Genomic DNA, 20,977 nt, shown 5'->3' with positions numbered 1-20,977 from the left:
AGGAAAAGGAAAAGCAAAGTTTATAATAAAACCTTGTGAAATTGTTGTTTTTCCGTACTACTGTGAACAATTGATTTGAAATCGAAAGTCAGAAATACAATGCAAACTTTAGTTTTTCAGTTTTAGAGTTAAATGAATGTTTTCATCAGTTGCTATTCATATCAGTTAAAATTAATTATTTAAAATTTTACTTAAATATCTATAAAAGTGAATTAAAAAAAACAATATAAAATTTAATTTTCTGTGTACAAGCTATTAATAAGATATGAACCAGAAAAATCTGCATGTGTTCTGATATTGTGTTTACTGAAACCGTGAATTATTTTAGCTAATTGTTTTAAAATGTCATACAATGACATTCAAAAAAAACTTTTTTACCTAAACAATTAGTTTTATTTAAAATCTCAATAAGATCAAGATAAGTAGCAAGAAAATATTTTGCATTTTTTTGTAGAATGTTCTGGTGTATCATACAAAACTATTTCTAAAGACTTACAGGTTGCTTTTAAAACAACGCAGAGCATTTTAAAATGATTAAAAGACACTAGTGCATTAAAAAAAAAATCAGGATGTGGAAGGAAAAAGTTTTTTGTTTTTTTCGTTTTGAGATCTTTTTAAAAAAGTTAAAGATGTCTAAGAGAGAAATCTGGAGATTTCTGTTCGAGCTTAAGCGAATAAATTTATGATAAGTGCTTCCACTATTCAAAGAGTGAAGAGAAATGGAGGCCATAAATCTTATTAAAAAAAATTCTTCGACATGAAGAAAAGCATGAAAATGTTGTAGTTTGTCGTTCAAAGCTGCTCTATAAAAATTTAGTGCTAAAAAACTTTGTTTGATTATTGATGATGAAAGTTATTGTCCAGCATTATTATTAGCATTATTGTATTATATACAGCATAGTTATTGTGCTGCATATTTCCCATCTCCTCCAGGACACCAATAATATTCAGCAATTAATTGCAAGAAACTGAATTCCAAATTTAAACGCTTTGGAATGTAAAAATAGCTAAAATATTTTTAGTTTGGGAAGCAATTTGTGAATGTGGTAAAAGAAGCATTTGTTTAGTGACTACAGGAAAATTAACACCAAAATATACATCAAAGATATATACATTCATGCGTCTTTTTCTGTTTTAAAAATATCATACATGTAATCCGTTATTTTGATCCAACTTAGATCATGTCACTACTCTCGTACAACTTTAAACTGACTTAGAGAACACAAAGTAGATTTCATTGAAAAACTCTGCAATCTGTCAACGTGTTGCTAATTATGTCCTACCGAAAGATATTGGGTTATTGTCAAAGGAAAACTAAAGTTCCATTATATGACCAGGCAAATCACATTTTGCTTTGACGATTTGACCGCAGCTATTTCAAAAAACATTTTAAAAAAGCGCTGAATGAAAAATATTCTGAATTATACCTTAGGTGAAGTAAATTACATCAAAACTTCTTATCTAAAGTTTTTATATTAGCGAAACGCTTTTAAATAAAATAACAATTTACTATTAATATACAAAGAATGAAATGGTTTTTTAATGCGTAATTATTTACTTGTTTACATTTACATGGAAACTGATATTTTTAAATTAAAAAGAAAAAAAACTGCAATTTAAATCATTAAAAGTAAATTGTTCGTTGTTTATCAATGTTTATTAATGTTCTAAACATTAATAAACATGAAAAACTATTCCCATCGTAATTAAAAACATGATTAAAATAAACTAATTAATATACTAATTAATGAAACTGATGTATATATATATATATATACATATATATATATATATATATATATATATATATATATATATATATATATATATATATATATATATATATATATATATTTATATATATATATATATATATATATGTATATATGTATATATATGTATATATGTATATATACATATATATACAGTCCTTAGAATTAGGTTTTAAGTTAGAATGAGGGTCAGCATTCAACAATGCCAACCTAAAAGTGTTTGAGGTTGGCAAAAAATTGCTGACTTGGTTTCTATGTTTTATGGTAACCCTTTTGTGTCAAATTTTTTTTGCTGATCTGAAGCCAATCTCTAACAGTTTGAGGTCGGCAATAAACTGCCAACCTCATTTTTTCTGATTCCAAAGGTTATATATATATATATATATATATATATATATATATATATATATATTTTTTTTTTTTTTTAACATCTTCGCTTCCAACAAGGCTGCAAGCAGCCACTAATTAAAGTTGGAAGTTACTGTAAGAGAAAAGATGAAGATTGCAGAGCAAGATAACGATTGACGGAGGATTTAAAAGGTTGCAAATTATATGAATCAGGAAAGCAAGATGAAGGAAGCGAATTCCAAAGAACTGATGTTCGAGGAAAAAAACTAGACGAATAAGCGTTTTTGGAGCACTTAGGAACAGTCACAGAAAAAGGATGACACTTAATTGAATGACGAGTAACACGAGAATGAATTTTAGTAGATGGCACAAGAGACGCTAGCTCTTTAGAGCAGTGCCCATTATAGTATTTGTAGAAAAGAGAAAGAGAAGCAACATTACGACGATGTGATAATGGTTGGAGGTTGGCTGCAAGAGCAGGTCCAACTATGTTTACAATGCGTTTTTGCACCTTGTCTAAAAGAGAAAGGGCATCATTAGAAGATCCGCCCCAGATATGGCAACAGTATTCCATACAAGGCCGGATTTGAGATTTATAGAGATAGAGAATAGAATCCAGAGTAAGAAAGTGGCGAGCTCGATAAAGAGATGCAACCTTAGCAGATGCTAATTTTGCAACCGATTTGATATATGGTTTCCAAGAAAGATTGGAAGTAAAAGTTAGTCCAAGAAGATGAAGAGTAGGTGACTCATCGAGTACATCACCGTTCATAAATATAGGAAGATCTAAATTATTGCGATAACGATTGGCTGAAAAAAATTGAGTTTTATCTGAATTAAAGTTCACCAGCCACTGTGAGCCCCATGCTGTAGCAGAAGTGAGATCCTTTTCAAGCTCAAATGCCCCCTCCAAGCAATCAGAGGGTGTTGGTTTCTTATCACGACAAGAATAAATGGTAGTATCATCAGCAAACAATGCCACCTTAGATGTGAGAATATCTGGAAGATCGTTAATGTAAATTAAAAAGAGTATAGGGCCAAGGATAGAACCTTGAGGAACCCCTGAAGTTACAGAATAAGAAGAAGAGTGTTGTCCATCGAGGACAACTTTTATGCTACGATTGGAAAGGAAGGATTCAATGACCTTAAAGATGTTGCCGGATACACCATAAGTAGAAAGCTTATGGAGAAGACCAGCATGCCAAACTTTATCAAACGCTTTTGAAATGTCAAGAGCGATGGCCTTAACCTCTCCACCTTCATCTAATGCACGATAAAACCTGTCAGTTATTACTGTTAGCAAATCAGCTGTAGAACGAGAAGATCGAAATCCATATTGATGGTCAGAAAGTAAGTTATTAGATTCAAGATGAGAAATTAAGTGTTTGTTAATTAAAGATTCAAAAACCTTGCTTATGATAGGAAGAAGACTTATGGGACGGTAGTTAGACGAATCAGATTGCTCCCCAGAATTTTTGAAGATAGGGATAACAGATGCAGCTTTCCAGCAGGCTGGAAAACAAGACTCTGATAAGCACTTGTTGAATAGTTTTGAGAGTATAGACGACAGCTCCGGAGAACACTTCTGCAAGACAATAACAGGTACGTTGTCCAGGCCACAAGCTGTAGAAGAGTCTAGGCAGGAAATCACTTTAGATACAGATGCTGGAGTGATATGAATGTCAAGCAATGGATCAACCTGTTTGTTGGCAATATCAGGTAGAAAGCAACTAGTGGAATCAAGAGATGATATTGATGAAAAGTTTTTAGCAAACAATTCAGCTTTGTCTTTAGGTGAGGTGACAAAGTCTGAACCATACAAGAGAGGTGGAATTATAGATTTGCCCTTATTATTGATATTATTAAAGATTCTCCAGAAGTCAGGAGAGCCTATTTTTTGAGGTGAGATTTGAGATTTCATGACCTGAGAATAGCGGGTTTTGGCGTTAGACAAAACCTTTTTAGAGTTGTTTCTAGCAGTAATAAACAGACGTCTGCTTTCTGGAGAATTGTTTTGCTGATAAATATGGAAGTAACGGTTTCGATTGGCAATCGCAGCAGCACAGTGTGAGGAAAACCATGGAGGAGAGTGAGGCTTGACCTGGAATCGTCGAGAGGGAATAAAAGATTCCATGCCAGCCTGAATCCACGAAGTTATGTAAGAAGCACATTTGTCGACAGGAAGTTGAAAGATTTCTACCCAAGGGCCATCACGAAGAAAATCACGGAAAGAATCCCAGTCAGCTTTACTGTAGTTGTAAGAGGTTCGATAATAGGGGTATTCAGGTGATGAAGAAGAATGAGATATTAGTTTTAGAGATATCAAACTGTGATCAGAAGCACCTCAGGGGGAGAATGTGGAGAAGCTGAGCACTGACTAGGATCAGAAACAAGACATTAGTCGAGTAGAGAAGGTAAATGATTCGGGTTGTCTGGAAAGCGAGTTGGAAAGTTGACTATTTGAGTTAGGGATTGAGAAAGGCAAAAGTTGTGGGCTTTAATGCCTGCCGAATCACTGACACTAGAGCCAAGCCATTCAGAGTGGTGAGCATTAAAGTCACCAACAACAACTATATTAGCTGATGGATAAAGAGAGAGGGCTTTGTCAATATGATCAGAAATAACGTCAAAAAGTGTGCAGTCTTGAGATGAAGGAGAGCGATATAGAACAAAGAGAAAGGCAATAGAGTGAAGTGGTGCTAAACGAAAGCACATGAAAGAATAGTCTGTGGATTCAAACTTAGTTTCACGACAAACAGGTGAATTCTTACGAATGTAAATGCCCAGGCCTAGCATGTGACTATGGGAGTCTTTACGAATCAGGGGAAGATAACCATCAACACTAAGATCACAAGATGAGACAGCCAAACTCAAATTAGTCTCACAAAGAGCAAGTAGGTCTGGTGGTCTATATATATATATATATGGTCTATATATATATATATATATGGTCTATATATATATATGTGTGGTGGTATATATATATGTGTGTGGTGGTATATATATATATATGTGTGGTGGTATATATATATATGTGTGGTCTATATATATATATATATGTGTGGTCTATATATATATATGTGTGGTCTATATATATATATGGTCTATATATATATATATGTGTGGTGGTCTATATATATATATATATATATATATATATATATATATATATATATATATATATATATATATATATATATATATATATATATATATATATATATATATATATATATCAGGAGCGGATCCAGGCTGTAGCAAGTGTAGCAAATGCTACAGTCAGTTTTTTAAAGTACATTTTTTTTTTCATGCAAAAGAGAAAAATAATTTCAATAATTATGCAGGTTACAAGTAATCAAAATTCAGCGCTTCAAAAAATTTTTCAAAACTGTATCTGAGCCAAGTTGACTATGTTACGGAAATATTTCATTCGGAAAAAAGAAATACTTCATTGAAAAACCCATGTTTTTATCTGGTTTTGTCTCACATGCCCATAAATTTTTAAAGGAATGTCAAACATTTCGCAACGTATCAATTTAAATTGAACTGGGAATTAAGTATAATGGCAAATCGACTGTAGCAACTGTAGCAAAAGTCAATTTGTCATAATTTGAAACAACTTTATACATGCCCCCGATAATTTTTTGTATATTGAGGCTATTGACCTTCAATCTTTTTATTAACAAGGAGGTATTACGTAGTAACTAAAAGTCATCAAGCGAGAATCTGTAGCAAAATAAAAAATTGTGTAGCAAAGACAGAAATTCTGTAAAATATTGACTCTCCGTTAATAAAACTTTTTTTAATAAAGTGGGTAGCAAACATTAAATGAAGAGGTTTTATAATTATAAAGACTAAACTAAATAGCGCCGTCTGTTGGTTTATTTATTTAACCTATTATGAAAATGGTGAAATTTGTTTATGTTTATGAAAAATGGTGAAATGTGTTTATTGCTGTTCTACAAGTTATTTATCATTGAAGAAGTCAAACAATTTAAAAATGTTTTAAAAAATTTATAGACTTCCCAAAGACAAAGAGAAGAAAACAGGTTGGATAGAACGTTTACCTAATGCGAGTTTTAAAATGTCTAGCAACACTTTATTATATGATAGACATCAAAATTTTAAAAAGGTTAAACTAGAATGCACAATTTTCCTCTCAGATAGATTTTTAGTTTATTCTAAAATTGCAAGGAACCTTCTACTACTGTTTTTTAATTTGGAAATTTCTACTAGGAAATTACTACTATTATTCTCTGTGACAAGGTGTGTGTTTCAAAAATGTTATTGTATCAGGAAGTTGTTGTTTTTGGAAAACCAATGGTATAAATTCTCTTTCAAAAATGATTATAATATAGGTATAAGTCAATGTAATAAACATCTTTCCATGTTATTGACGCATTTCCGATCAAGATGGAAAGACTAGTATTTGAAGAATCTGCACAAATATCATAAATCTTCTAAAGTTAAAGGCTCAGCTCTAATTAAAAATTACGATACAGTTTTATTAGACGATTCCCATAGGAATTGTCTAATAAAACTGTATCAAAGGAACTTTCTATTACTTTTTTTTTTAACTTCTACTAGGAACTATTGTTCCCTTTGGCAAGGTGTATGTTACAAAAATGTTATTGTATCAAGAAGTTACTGTTTTGGGAAAACCATTGATTTTAATTCTCTTTTGAAAAGTATTTTAGATGTTATAATAGCTTGTAATACAAGTTATATGTTTGATGGTCCTAAATTTCTTTTGAAAGTATTGTAAAAACCTGTAAACATATGAATTCTTAATTTTTTTTTCTGATAATACTTACAATGTTCTTCTTAATCAACCTAAAACTTCTACTATCTCAAGCGTTAACAAGACTGTTGATTTTATTAAACTTGCTTTCACATAATGGAAAACTTTTAAAAAGTGTGGGCATATATTTTAGGTTCAATAATGATCAAAAAACTTCCTCAGAGATGTAAATGATAAACAAAGAAAGTTTGTTTCGGATTTTGGCGATACGGCATTATGCATGAAAAAAATCAGAAAATAGGCATAAAATATCATCACATGTCACAAAGCATTTTGCAAATTACATGAGGAAATAATCTAGCTGATTAAAACGCTATTAAGAGAAACACTTTTGTTACAAATATGTTAAGTTAGGAAAATAACAGAACTACTTGAAACAGAATTTAGAAATTTAAGAAAAGTATTGTTAGACATATTTTTTAAGTATTTTTCAAAACCAAAGAAGTCTCTTGTTTACATTAACATGTACTTTGAAATTATGATTTGCTTAACGAATATGAAATTTTGCCAGTATAATGATTTATTTTTTTAACATTTGGTCAATATCTAAAATCATTTGAAATAGGTGGATTAAAATGTCCTTTTGACAATACTGTTCAATGGTTTTTCTTCAATTTGATTAAAGATAAAGTTTATTTGACTTCCATATTCAATACTTTTATGCTTTAATGCATTACTTGATTGAAATTGAGTGTTATTGTCAGATAGTTTTAACATCGCGTAAATCAGGTAACGTTCTTCCGCTCTAAACGGATGAAAGAAGAAAGCAGTGGTAGGGGACTTCATGTATCACTACAAGCCACTGTACATCCAAGGCTGGTGCAAAAAGTGTGTGATTCCCTCCCCCACCCCCTATCGATGAATTTTATTTTATTATGTCTGCAAATTTAGCTCTTTTAAACCAGTAAATCGGCATATGTAGATCATATAGTACAGTCGGCAAACTTGAACTTTTCGTACTGTTGGCAAATGTGAAAAGCGAGGACTTTTTTTTTTTTTATAAACCAAAAAATATTTATGGCATTTTTGCTACAGTCAATAAAAATCCTGGATCCGCCCCTGTATATATATATATATATATATATATATATATATATATATATATATATATATATATATATATATATATATATGTATGTATGTATGTATGTATGTATATATGTATGTATGTATATAGATATGTATGTATATATGTACATATATATATATATATATATATATATATATATATATATATATATATATATATATATATATATATATATATATATATATATATATATATATATATATATATATATATATATATATATATACACTGAGGCATATTCGTTTAGACGCATCAATTTTTTTCTCTTTATCTTAATTTTTTTCTATGTACTGTCAACTGATATGCATGCAAGTTATTATCAAAATAATTGTTGTGTTGTGGGCTAATAAAAATCACAACAACAAAATTTTCTATGTGTCTTTATTAACATGAGAGTATGTTTGATATACAAAAGTGCATTTTTTAATTGGAATATATCTATAGAGGCAATCAGGTTAATAACGGTAATTATTGATTTTTAATCACTTTTACACAAATAAATTGATAAATTTTAGTGTAATTTGATCTTTTGCTCTGCCAGTATCATTTTTATTGCATTTTATGAAATGCCTAAAGGAAAGTATTTGACAGATGCTGAAAAAATACAAATTAATTTATATCGTGGCTCAGAAATCTCACCAGCACTTTCTATACGAGAAATAGCAAGAAAAATTGGAAGATCTGACCATGTTGTACGAAACTGCAAAAGGTGACAATTACGGTGTAAAAAAAGCAACAAACGGCAACAAAGTATTAACAAATCGGCAAATTAATCGAATTCGCTTCGAAACAACCAAAAATAAATTGAATGCAACACAAATAAAGGATAAATTTTTTTTGCCTGTCACCAATAAACATGTTGCACATATTCTACGTACAACACCAAACGTAAAGTGAAAGAAACCACACCAAAAACCAATGTTAAAAAAATACAATGAAATTGCTAGATTACAGTTTGCTAAAAACCATATGCATTGGACTCATAAGTGGCAAAACATTTTTTCAAATGAAAAAAAGTTTAATTTAGATGGTCTGGACTCTTACAGTTGTTATTGGCATGATCTATGAGGAATAAATGACCCACAAACAAAACGAAATTATGGAGGAGGAAGTTTAATGGTTTGGGGTGGATTTTCTTATTCAGGAAAAATGACTCTGTGTTGTGGTTTACCTAAAATGAACTCGATAAAGTATACAGAAATGTTGGATGATGTTCTCATAACTTATATGGATGAAAACATGGACGATAATGCCATATTTCAGCAAGATAATGCTGCAATTCACACATCTAGGCATTCTATGAAATGGTTTAAAGACCACAACATCCCGGTTCTCGAATGGCCAGCTTGTAGCCCGGACTTAAATCCAATCGAGAACGTGTGGGTAATGCTATAAAGAAAAGTTTATGACGCTAAAGCAGTCGGACACCAATTTAAAACTGTTACTGAGTTAAAGTGTAAAATCCTTGAAGCATGGTCCGAGTTGGATCAAACTACACTTCAACGACTAGTGGAGTCAATGAAAGGCAGAATTTTTTAGGTGATCCAGTGTAATGGAAGACATACGCATTACTAATTTCCATCTTTTAATGTCAAAAATATTTATTTGTCATTAAAAGATGGAAATTAGTAATGCGTATTTATTTGTCAAATTTATTTGTGTAAAAGTGATTAAAAATCAATAATTACCGTTATTAACCTGATTGCGTCTATAGATATATTCCAATTAAAAAATATGCTTTTGTATATCAAACATATACAATATGCCTCAGTGTATATATATATGGGCAATGAATATGCTTCAGTGTATATATATATGGGCAATTCCATTTTTAACTTATATTAACGAATATGCCTCAATGTATATATATATGGACAACGAATATGCCTCAGTGTATATATATATGGGCAATTCCATTTTGAACTTATATTACACTCGCAACAACTTTATCAAATATTTGTCCATTTAAACTGTAAATTAAACTTTAAGCTATTTTGTATGAAAGCTGTTAGTCTAAAGAATAAAATAAGCTAAAAAGTTTTGAATCTGGGCAAAAGAGGGCAAACTTATTACTGAAAATGCAACTTAACTTACATTACATGGAAAACAAAGAAAAAAATTGCTTCAACTTTTAGATCAGATTTCTGCATATCTGTAAAGCAGTTTGTATTAGAAACTTTCACAAGATGTTGAGAATTCTATACTAAATTAAAAAATATATAAAAATTTATCAGAGGTGACTGGGTAAGGAAAATAAACAGTTTTTTTTTATACTATATATTTAACTTATGTTACCGAGCCATTATTAGTGTGGATTTTTTATATCCATTATTAAGTAAGAGTTACGTAACTAAAGAATTGCAAAAGTATTGAACTCATTCATTAAAAAATAATTATCAAAAGAAAGTTTTAAAAGACTGGTGGCTCTCTTCCTTCTCACTCCTCCTGAGTGATTTTTTATAACATTTATGAAAGTTATCAAATCAAAAACACACGACCAAGAGCTACTGTAAAAAATTACTTTAGTATTACAAATTTTTTAATACTTATTTGACTCATAAGAAAATAATTAGTCTGTCGAAGTTTTTATTTACACTTCTTATGTTTATGCGTATTGCATTATTTTCATTAGGTTGAATTTTTAAAATGCTGCAAAGTATTTACATTTAAATCTTTTAAAATATTTTTGACATAAAAGCTGCTATCACAGTGTATATCACAGAAGGGAAAAGGGGTTCAGGTATATATGTGATCATTTGTGACAGGAGGGAAGGGTTTAAGAATTGATAAATATAGGGTGATGTGCTTTATGGATGACCCCTCTTGATTGCATTTACAAACGATTTGTTGTACTAAAACAAAAATAAAGGTTCTGACTGATTTTTTGTATTAGGAGAATAGCAAATAAATCTTTTTTTTGTGTGTGTGTTTAAATAAAAATATTTATATAATTCTTATTTTTATTTATTTATGTATATTCATGTCAATAAGAATATTTAAACAAATAAAAAAACAATATAAATAATTTTAATTAACATTAAAAAAAAGCGATTTTTTTTCTAAATACTCCTAACGAGTTTCTCTCGATACTAAATTTATTTTTATTTTTTTATTTATTTTTATTAAAGAAATTTTCGCTGGATTGTTGTGACCAGCGTCTTCAGCTTTAAATTTTTTTTTTTTTTTTTTTTTTTTTTTGTATCTTTTTTTTAAAACAGCAGTTTTATTTTATGTCAACGGGATGGTTTCATCTTTTTCTGACATAAGTGAGCCATAAATGGTGTCCAAAATTTTGTTGACACATTGACCCTCATCTAAATTGATACCGTTTTGTTGAGGGGCACATTGGTGGTACTGTATTTCGAGTGCCTTACTAACGTTCCTATCAAACTTTTTAGCATCAACTTTTAGAGTTCTGCAATACAGTACCACCAATGTGCCCCTCAACAAAGCGGTATCAATTTAGATGAGGAGCAATATGTGTCAACAAAATTTTGGACACCATTTATGGCGCACTTACGTCAGAAAAAGATGAAACCATCCCATTGACATAAAATAAAACTGCCGTTTTAAAAATAAGATACAAAAAAAAAACAAAAAAACTTTAAAGCTGAAGACGCTGGTCACAACAATCCAGCGAAAATTTCTTTAATAAAAATAAATTTAGTATCGAGAGAAACTCGTATTAATTGATGTTTATAAAATAATAATTTACATACTCTCATGATGTCTACATTCAAGAATATATATATATATATATATATATATATATATATATATATATATATATATATATATATATATATATATATATATATATTTATATATATATATATTTATATATTTATATATTTATATATTTATATATATATAGTAGTTTTAATGAGAGCACTAATAAATCAGACCAGAAGAAGTTTAAAAACTAGAATAAAATACTTTTTTCTTAAATAGATAGATTTTGCCCAAACCAAACCCTATATAAGCTATAAGATAGTTGATGTAGCAACAATCCCTTGTAGTAGCAGGTTATAAGATAGTCTATGTAGCAAAACTTCACGCTTTTTTTAAAAATATATTTTATTAAAACAAAAACAAAAACACTATTAATTAAAAAAAAACGTTCTAGTCATTACTATTGCGGGTTTTAAAATACGATAAAACTTAATGTACTTCTGCATTATTTTAACTGTTTTAACTTTTAGATGACATTAAAATGTTGCTTTATTGTTGAAGTTGCGTAGTTAAAAGGGGCTTTTTTAGCCATAAAAGTCTCTTTTGACTACGATATAAGGATATATATATATATATTGTTTTTTATATTTTATATGTGGGAATGTGTAAATTTATCACCTGAGTCTTTTACGGATAGTTGTTAGTAACTAATTAGATAGCTAGGAATAATAATCAATAACTAATTAGTTGATGATAATTACTCAATTTACAATTTCATATAGTTCACATGTCAATATGAAAAGTTTTGCTGCAGAAACAGAAGTTTTTGGAGTTTCTTATATGTTGATGTTTTATTTGATTTTTTTATTATAATAACTCAAACAACTATGATAATTGTTTATTTAGCCATGGAACACGATGTGCTGGTGAAATAGCAGCAGCTGCAAATAATTCTAATTGTGGGGTTGGTGTGGCCTATGATGCAAATATTGGTGGTAAAATGAATTATGATGAATTATATTTTTTCTATTCTTTTCTATAGAACACTAAATAAATTATACTGTATAATGTGTAACAAAATTCAAGGTGTGCGAATGTTAGACGGGCAGGCAACTGATATCTTAGAAGGAAGTTCTTTAAGCTTTCAGTCAAACTACATTGATATCTATAGCAATTGCTGGGGACCCAAAGATGATGGTAAAACCTTTGGTAAACCTGGTCGTTTGGCTCAAGAAGCATTAATGAGAGGAGCCTTAGAGGTAGTTTTATTTTTAAATAATTTATATAAAATGTTTATATAAATTTTAAATATTTTAATGAAAATAATTATGTTATAAATATTATTGTAAGTAATATAGTATTTTAATATGTTGTTGTTTCATTTAATATTAATTATTATCAGACCCGATTTAGAGTATGCTATGGCACAAAGACTCCCACCAATCAAAGAAATTTTTTTTTATTGACAACTTGATTAAAGTAGATGCTATATCTTATCTGAATGAAAAATTTTATTGTGAAAGATAGACTTTTGATATTTCAGAAAAAAAGTTTTTCATTAATGCTTATGATTATGGTGAAAGAAATTTTATGCAATAGTTTTAGGAATATTGTTTCTTAATAATCAGTAACAGGTGACAACTATTTTGTAATTGACTACTGTCGATTATTAGAATGTAGTCAATAACACATAGTTGTTGACTGTGTAGTTCAATAATTAATGTGTACATTTTTTCTCACTTTCTATTTCAAAAATTTACTTTTCCTTCACTGGAATGATGCTAAAATTTATGTACAGCAAATTTGAATTTTAAAAAATTTTCTGGGAGTCACACCAAAAGACTTCATATCTACGTGGCACAAGGGCCGCCACCTGGGTAAATCTGGCCCTGATTATTATTTTTGTTATCTTATAATAATATATTTTATCCATGTTTGAAATTATATTTCTTTGCTCAAGTTTTATGCAAGAAGGACTTTTTTTAAGATTTGGTTATAAATTATGGTTATAAATTTTTTTAATATTAATTTTAAAAACATTTAGGGTCGAAATGGAAAAGGAAATATCTATGTTTGGGCTACAGGTAATGGAGGTTTGACAGATGATGATTGTAATTGTGATGGTTACACAACATCAATTTTTACAATTTCAATTGGGTGTATCAGCGATCATGGACTGTCTGCATATTATACAGAATTATGCTCTTCAACACTTGCCGTTACATTTAACGGAGGCTCACATCGTGAAAAAGAAGAAAACAAAATGGTACGGTTATAAGTAATAGAGTTTGTCCTATATTATACAAATCAACTTATTAATAGTAATCTGAGTATATATCCTAACTGATTTATTTTAAGATTGCTATAGAAATAAAACCATACACGAAAAAAATCTTCTTTTTTTTCATGAACTCTAAATTCATTTTTCAAAACAAATGGTGTTTGTTTTAAGTAGTGTTTGTGTTTGTTAGTAGTAAAAAAATCATTTAAAATTTCAATGTTTTAAAAGAAATTTCAAGTACACAACTGTATATAAAAGTTTGAATTTACATTGTGATTTAAAAAAATTCAAACTTTGTCTTTTATTGCTTGAAAAAACAAAAAAATACAGCACCACATTATCTGACTAACTAGTAGGCACTAGAACACATTTGTTAAGTAATTTATATGCAGTAGTGGTGTAGTGGTAGAGCACTTGCTTAATAAGCAAGAAGTTCTAAGTTCAATCCCTTCCGCGTCCCTGGTAGTACCATGCTCAACTTGTTTCTCCTCGTAGCAGCCTTGTTTTTCAAGTTTGGAGTTTCAGAATTATAAACTTGAAAGAAAGTTGTAACCACAATTAGTCTCAAAAGTAGTCTCTTCAACTGTAGTGGCCTTCTCAGCCTTTGGGAGGTGAATTAATATTAAAAAGAAATTTTAAAAATTTATTCAAAAAATAATGCAATAATCTCAATACTTAATATGATTACCACGATTTTTCAAAACCAAGACTGTATGAAAAGACTGTGGACTAGTTTAAGACACAAGTCTGGTAATATCCCTTTTGACCAAACTTCAGCAAGTTTTTTTTGCAGATCTTTTATATTCTGAGGCACTTTATTTTCTGACTTTTCATTTGAGTGTTTTCCATAGGTTTGCGCACAGATTGAAATCAGTACTATTTCCTGGCCAGTTTAGAAGACAAATTTTGTTCTTCTTGCACTTGAGAAATAATAATTTTGCCCTTGTGCATATAGTGCACATATAATAGTGCAGTGAAGCAACCCCATACCATTTTAAAAGGTAGATGCTGTACAATAGGCACCATATATTTGTGGACACATCTTTCCCCATCTTGTCTTCTCACATAATTGCATTATGTGCCAAAATGTTAGAATGTACTTTTATTTGAAAACATTACATTCTGTTTCTTACAAAATTCTAACCTTTTTCTTGCAATTAATTTTAATTCAAAACAGGGTTTTTCGATAGTCATTGAGCTGGGTGCTTCAGATTAACTTACAAAACACGTATGTATGTAGTTACGTATGTGTGTATGTATGTATGTATTTATTTTTATTAAGGTTGTCCAGAATACAAAATTCTTTCAAAACCAGCCGTATCTAATTTTTCCCATTTAAATATTAGAGTACAATTTAAAAAGATTTTTTTAGAATTTTGATAAGTATTCTAAACCCTCCCCTACGCAAAGTTCCTGATAAAAACAATAAACAATTTCTCATTTAAAATAATAGGGAAATTCCACATGTTCATTTTAATGACCATTAATTGTTGGTCAATCATGAACAACAACCAAATTAGCAATATGGTATTGAGATAACTGTTAAAGTTATTGTTGCTTATTGATGTTATATGTATTTGTTTTAGTGAAATAAACGAAAATAAAATTGTTGACAAGTATATGTATTTGTTTTAGTGAAATAAACGAAAATAAAATTGTTGACAAGTAGCAATAAAGTTTTAAAAACTGAAGCCAAGTCCTTGCCGACCAGTTCCAGTCATTTGTTAAATGCTGTCATCCAGCCTTTACCATCATCAACAACACCAAGACCTGTCACTTGTGATTCTGTTAACTTTTGGTTGATTGAATAGCTATGATCTTCTATTGTTGGTTCCAAACTACCCAGTTGCAGACAAGTTTTAAAAATTTTCTTTTTTCACGACACAATGTAGAAAATGTCCGAAATTATGTAACAAGTCAAAAAAATGTTATTATTGACACTATGTTAAAATGGCACCCCTCAAAACAAAATCAAAAGAAAAATCTATATTATATCTTATTTTCTCTTGAATAAGAGGCAGAGCTTGTTGAAAAATAAAAAATGCAAAGGTGATCCTGGTGGTAACTTCTTGGCCAAGTTGGTTTGTCTTTTTGATATTGGTTTATTTGATGTTGATCATGAAATCCAGATTTCTGTCTGCCCAATTTAAAGAGTTTATAAGAAGTTATTTGGAAACATTTGGTCCAGAAAGTTTTTATAAACTTCAAAACTGTCTGGGCAGCATTAAATAATCAGTTACCAAATAAGATTTTAGGAGTTGAAGGCATCTGGTTAGAAACAATCAAAAAACAGACTGTACATTATCCAAATGCTGTATGGTCTGTTTTTTGATTGTCATGATTTGCCTGGAGAAATATTCTTATTTTCCAGACAAATCTCTTATGATGAGGATATTGCAGGGTGTCCACTCTGTTGGAATAACTGAAATAACTAGAAAAGTTTTTGAAAAAAGAAACTAAAGCTAAAGAAACTTGAAAACGTATTTTTTATGCATCATTGATTCAATGATGCGCAAAAAATTCATTCTCTAGTTTTTCCATCATGTTTTTTTAAAAACAGCCCTATACATTTTTTCCAGTTTTTCTAGCTGAGTCGACACCATGTATTAAGATTAAACTTTTTAGAATGAACAAGTTTCTTTCTTTTCCACTCACCAGCTTGGACAAAAGCTAGAATTGGTGCTATGGATCTATGAATGACTTAAAATTCATCCACAACATGATTAACAAATTAATGGACCAAGAAGTTGCTGTTGTAAATCTCTCTAAGATAAACAATTACTAATGGTATTTGACAGAGGAAGTAGTCCCATTTACTTTGTTCAGTAAACATGTCAGCTCCATTGTAAAACAAGATACGGCAGCCTAACACTTGGAAGTTCCAGTTCCTAAGAGTTTTGTCTTGGTAAATCAGTTTTTCGAAATATTACTGGCCAAACTGGTTTGTCAAATTGAATAGGATCTGAATCTTACACATTGTTCAGCATCAATACAGACTCGCTTATTAAACCAAATCAGCAATGAGCAAGGCAACCAGGATCCTAAAGACCTAAGAAATTTGTTCTTACAATAAAGTTTCTAAACGATGCTACAGGAAGAGGGGTGCAACTGATTTCAAAATTTGCTAGTGTTAAGACCAGTGAACCAAAACTAAAGTGAATGGTCATTGCATGGAATTAAAAAACACTAGCAGCAATATCCTTATTTTGACAAAAAAAAAACTCTTAGACAATCAAATCAAAAATAACATTCAAAATCACAATTTTCGGTTCAATTTTAGAGTTTCCTTCTGACATTTCCATTACCTTTTAACTGAAACCCAATACTAGCATGACTAAACTTGATAGTTCAGCATTTGTTATTCATGCTGCACATGTGTAAATCAATATAGTTTTTTCTCTGTAAAATGTAAAATAAACAACGGTTTTGTTCTAAACAGGATATTGGGGCTTATCTTCAAGGGCTTTGTAAGGGCTTTAGAATCAAAATTCTGAAAAAATTTTTAATTATACTCCAACATTAGAATGGGAAAAAATTTAGGTATGGTTGGTTTAAAAAAATTTTGAATACTGGACAACTCTAATTGTATATGTATATATATCTTCATATATATGCATAGATAACCACAGACTTACATGGCAAATGTACTGATGAATTCAAGGGAACATCATCTTCTGCACCTCTTGCTGCTGGTATTATTGCTCTTGTGCTTCAAGCAAAGTAACTTTTTATTATTATTATTTTTTTTTTTTGTTACACTCTAAGGTTGACAGCTTTACAATGGAAAAAAAATGGAGCATCTAAAATTTAATTAAATCATATCAAAAATATTAGTTTACTTTTTAATAAATGTAATTTTTATTTTTTAAAGTTTTTTGTAGTTGAAATAGTTTATAATCGTATTGTATAATAACTTAACATTTATAATAATAGTTTCATAAACATATTATTTAATTAATACTGATGTATATGCAAGTATTTTAAAGTTGGTTAATTAAATATTATTTTTCTTAAAACATAAAGTTTAATTATTTTATACGCAATTAAAGCTGAAATATTTTAACAAATCTATTATTTTTTATGCACACGAATCTGCAATGAAACACGACGGGAGAGATATATAGATAAGTTGTGTTAGTTTATTCTACAAAAAGAGTGCTCTTTTCAAGAGATAGCAGGTTAAAGTTGTCATTTTGGAGTACTTTTTACAATTTTGAGTGTTGACTTTTTACAAAGAGCCAAAATATGTTTTATATATTTATATTGGCCTAAAGTTGGCTACTAAAAATATCCATCTGTCAGAGTTTAGACCTTAATTTTTGTTTTCTTCAGTATTCTTTTTTCTTTTTTTTTATCTTTTTCTGAAAACAAAAGGTTGCCACTTAAAACTGTCAAAAGTGTATCGAAATGGCAAATGGCCACCTTAAGCCGCTAACACTTGAAGTGTGCAGTTTATGATACACACATGTTTTATTTAAAAATAGTCCCAATTTGAGTTGGAGAGATGTTCAACATCTGATTGTGAATACTGCACAAGTAACTAGTCCAGTGGACGAGGGTTGGATGGACAATGGAGGTGGATTTCATTTCAATCATAAGTTTGGTTTCGGTCGATTAGATGCAGGTAAAATGGTAGAAGCTGCAAAACACTGGCGAAATGTACCTAAACAAAGAAGATGCAATGGTCCTTCCAGCAATTCTGTTCAGTAAGCTTTATTAGTTTATCTGAAGATCTTAGTGGCATTACAAAGAATATTTTAACTTTGATTGACTTTATGGTTTTTTTTTAGAGAGATTCCTGCTGGAGGTACTCTCTCAATTACTATTGATACAATATCATGTGAAGGAACAGAAAAAGAAATCACAAAATTAGAGCATGTTACATTGACCGTCTCTTTTCAGCACCGACGTCGCGGTGATGTCAGCATTGATTTGTTTTCTCCAATGGGTACTAGAAATGAGATGTTATCAACACGACGCTATGATGATAGTGATAAAGGTCTTCATGACTGGACTTTTATGACAGTTCACAATTGGGGTGAAAGCCCTAAGGGAATCTGGACCTTAAACGTTACAGATAATATCTTGGCATTAACAAGTAAAGGTTTTAATTTAAACGGTTACTTGCAGCATGATACAAGCAAACAAGAGCCAGATGTCGAAGACTTAGAAGAGGAAGTATGAAAAATTATTTATTCTAACAACAAAATTACGTTATTACATTTTGTTTATAAATACATGATTAAAAAATATAAATTTTTCAAGTAACAAAAAGTATAAAATTACTTAGTGTATTATTATTACTTTTTAATTGTTTTAGTTAATTAACTTATTTTCGTACACAAAACATGATAATAATCCTCTCAAACTATTCACTAAAACACAAGTAGTTATTTTATATATTAAAACATTAAATTTGTTGTTTTGCGTATTTATCACACCAATAATAATAAAATTGCATTAACTGATTAAACAGGTAATTGATGACGAAAAGAAAATGAGGGATTTGGAGGAGAAGAAAAAGAAAAAGAAAGAGGCTGAGAGCTCTTCTATTTTAGATGTTCCTTACCCTGATGGTGTTAGAAAGCGAAATAAGATTAGAACTTACTCAATAAAAACAGATGAGTTAGATGAAGACAGAAATATTTTACAAAAAGGTGTTTACTTTTTGATAATCAAGTCTCGAATAATTGAATAATTTTTTTTATCATGTTCTGATTTTTCTTAATAACTTTCTTCTTTTTTTTTAATTTAAAACAACTCTTACTAAAAACTTTTGTTTTTTAATTTTTTTCCAATATATTTCTTTAGAATTTTTGTTATTGTTTTAAACTTTACATTCATAGATGCAGAAATCTTATCTTTACTCCATAATTCTGCTAAAAAAACCGTTGTAACTGACAACAACGACTTAGGTCTTCAGAGTACAGAAAGTTACGGAGAAAGTAACGGAGATGTAAGTGCTGTTGAAGGAGAAAAGATTTTTCAAAATGCGGATGATTTATTTGGAAAATCGAGTATATCTAAAGATACAAATGACGGAGAAAATGATCAAGTTTATGGTTATGATAGAAACTTTGCCCAAATTCAAAAAATGCATGATAAAGAAGCATCTAAAAGGACTGGGCTATCTTATCAAGATCCTCGTGTTCAAGTGCAAGAAGAAACCGGTTCCCAGAGAGTCCAAGTTAGTAACGGTTTTCAAGAACCTTTTTTACCATCTCTAAATGCCAATGGTAGGGTTAGTTCCGGACAGCTTTTAGAATGGAGTTTATGTTTTTATGGCACCGGACCAGAAGAAGAAAATAATTAGAGATATTGAAATTGTTTATATAAATAATTACTAAAAACTCTCTGATGAATCTATACTCTATCCAATTTTATAAAATAGAAAAAACTTTATAAGTCCAGTATAAACTCGCTTTTAATGTTAGTAGGGCTAATTTTTAGTGTATATATAATTGTTAAGAAAATATCTTTTTCGTAAAGTGCGCGAATTTTTTATTTTATTATGCGAAATTATTTATAAATTAATGTATACAAATAATTGAAGCACATGTTAACATACACTTTTTATTTAAGGCTTAATATAGTTTTTAAGAATATTTTTTTTGAAAAAAACACTTTTATTTTGCAAAATACTTTTTCAAAAAATAATTTTTTGTTTGTTTTTGTTTAAAGAAAAATTAATTTTGTGTAAGTTTCTTTCAAAAAATTCTATATTGTTAACTCTGCATTTATTAGAAATTTCTTGTGTTGCTAAGTTTGTATTTATGTTGAATCTTGCTTATTGCATTATCTTTTTTTCAAAAACTATTACCTATATAACTTCCGTCAGTATTTATCTTTTTTTCATTATTGAAGAGTATTAATATAAGTAATTGCTGTAACTGGTGTGAGCCAGTGAGTGTGGTATTAACACACTATGACAGCCGATTTGATTGATTGCTGCTCATCCAGCAATCAAGATCTGCTTAAAAACTGCTAACTGATTGTGCTTTAACCAACTCGCT

The 20,977-nt window shown here is 29.6% G+C and overlaps 1 protein-coding gene across 1 annotated transcript in view; it reads left to right on the top strand.

Annotated features, from left to right (window-relative positions):
- LOC100202929 (PC3-like endoprotease variant B) overlaps positions 1-20,452 on the top strand; it is a 47,495-nt gene extending 27,043 nt beyond the window's left edge. Inside the window, exons 7-14 of the mRNA XM_065792707.1 lie at positions 12,590-12,678; positions 12,770-12,942; positions 13,728-13,949; positions 17,584-17,684; positions 18,449-18,670; positions 18,755-19,142; positions 19,441-19,621; positions 19,811-20,452. Coding sequence (XP_065648779.1) covers positions 12,590-12,678; positions 12,770-12,942; positions 13,728-13,949; positions 17,584-17,684; positions 18,449-18,670; positions 18,755-19,142; positions 19,441-19,621; positions 19,811-20,277 — 1,843 coding nt within the window. The 3' untranslated portion in view covers positions 20,278-20,452. The remainder of the gene's footprint in view (positions 1-12,589; positions 12,679-12,769; positions 12,943-13,727; positions 13,950-17,583; positions 17,685-18,448; positions 18,671-18,754; positions 19,143-19,440; positions 19,622-19,810) is intronic.
- Positions 20,453-20,977: the final 525 nt, after the last annotated feature.

This window comes from Hydra vulgaris, chromosome 03 (assembly GCF_038396675.1).
Source record: "Hydra vulgaris chromosome 03, alternate assembly HydraT2T_AEP".
Classification (NCBI taxonomy): domain Eukaryota; kingdom Metazoa; phylum Cnidaria; class Hydrozoa; order Anthoathecata; family Hydridae; genus Hydra; species Hydra vulgaris.
Note: the sequence above shows the minus strand (reverse complement) of the source record. Positions and strands in the feature narration are given on the sequence as shown.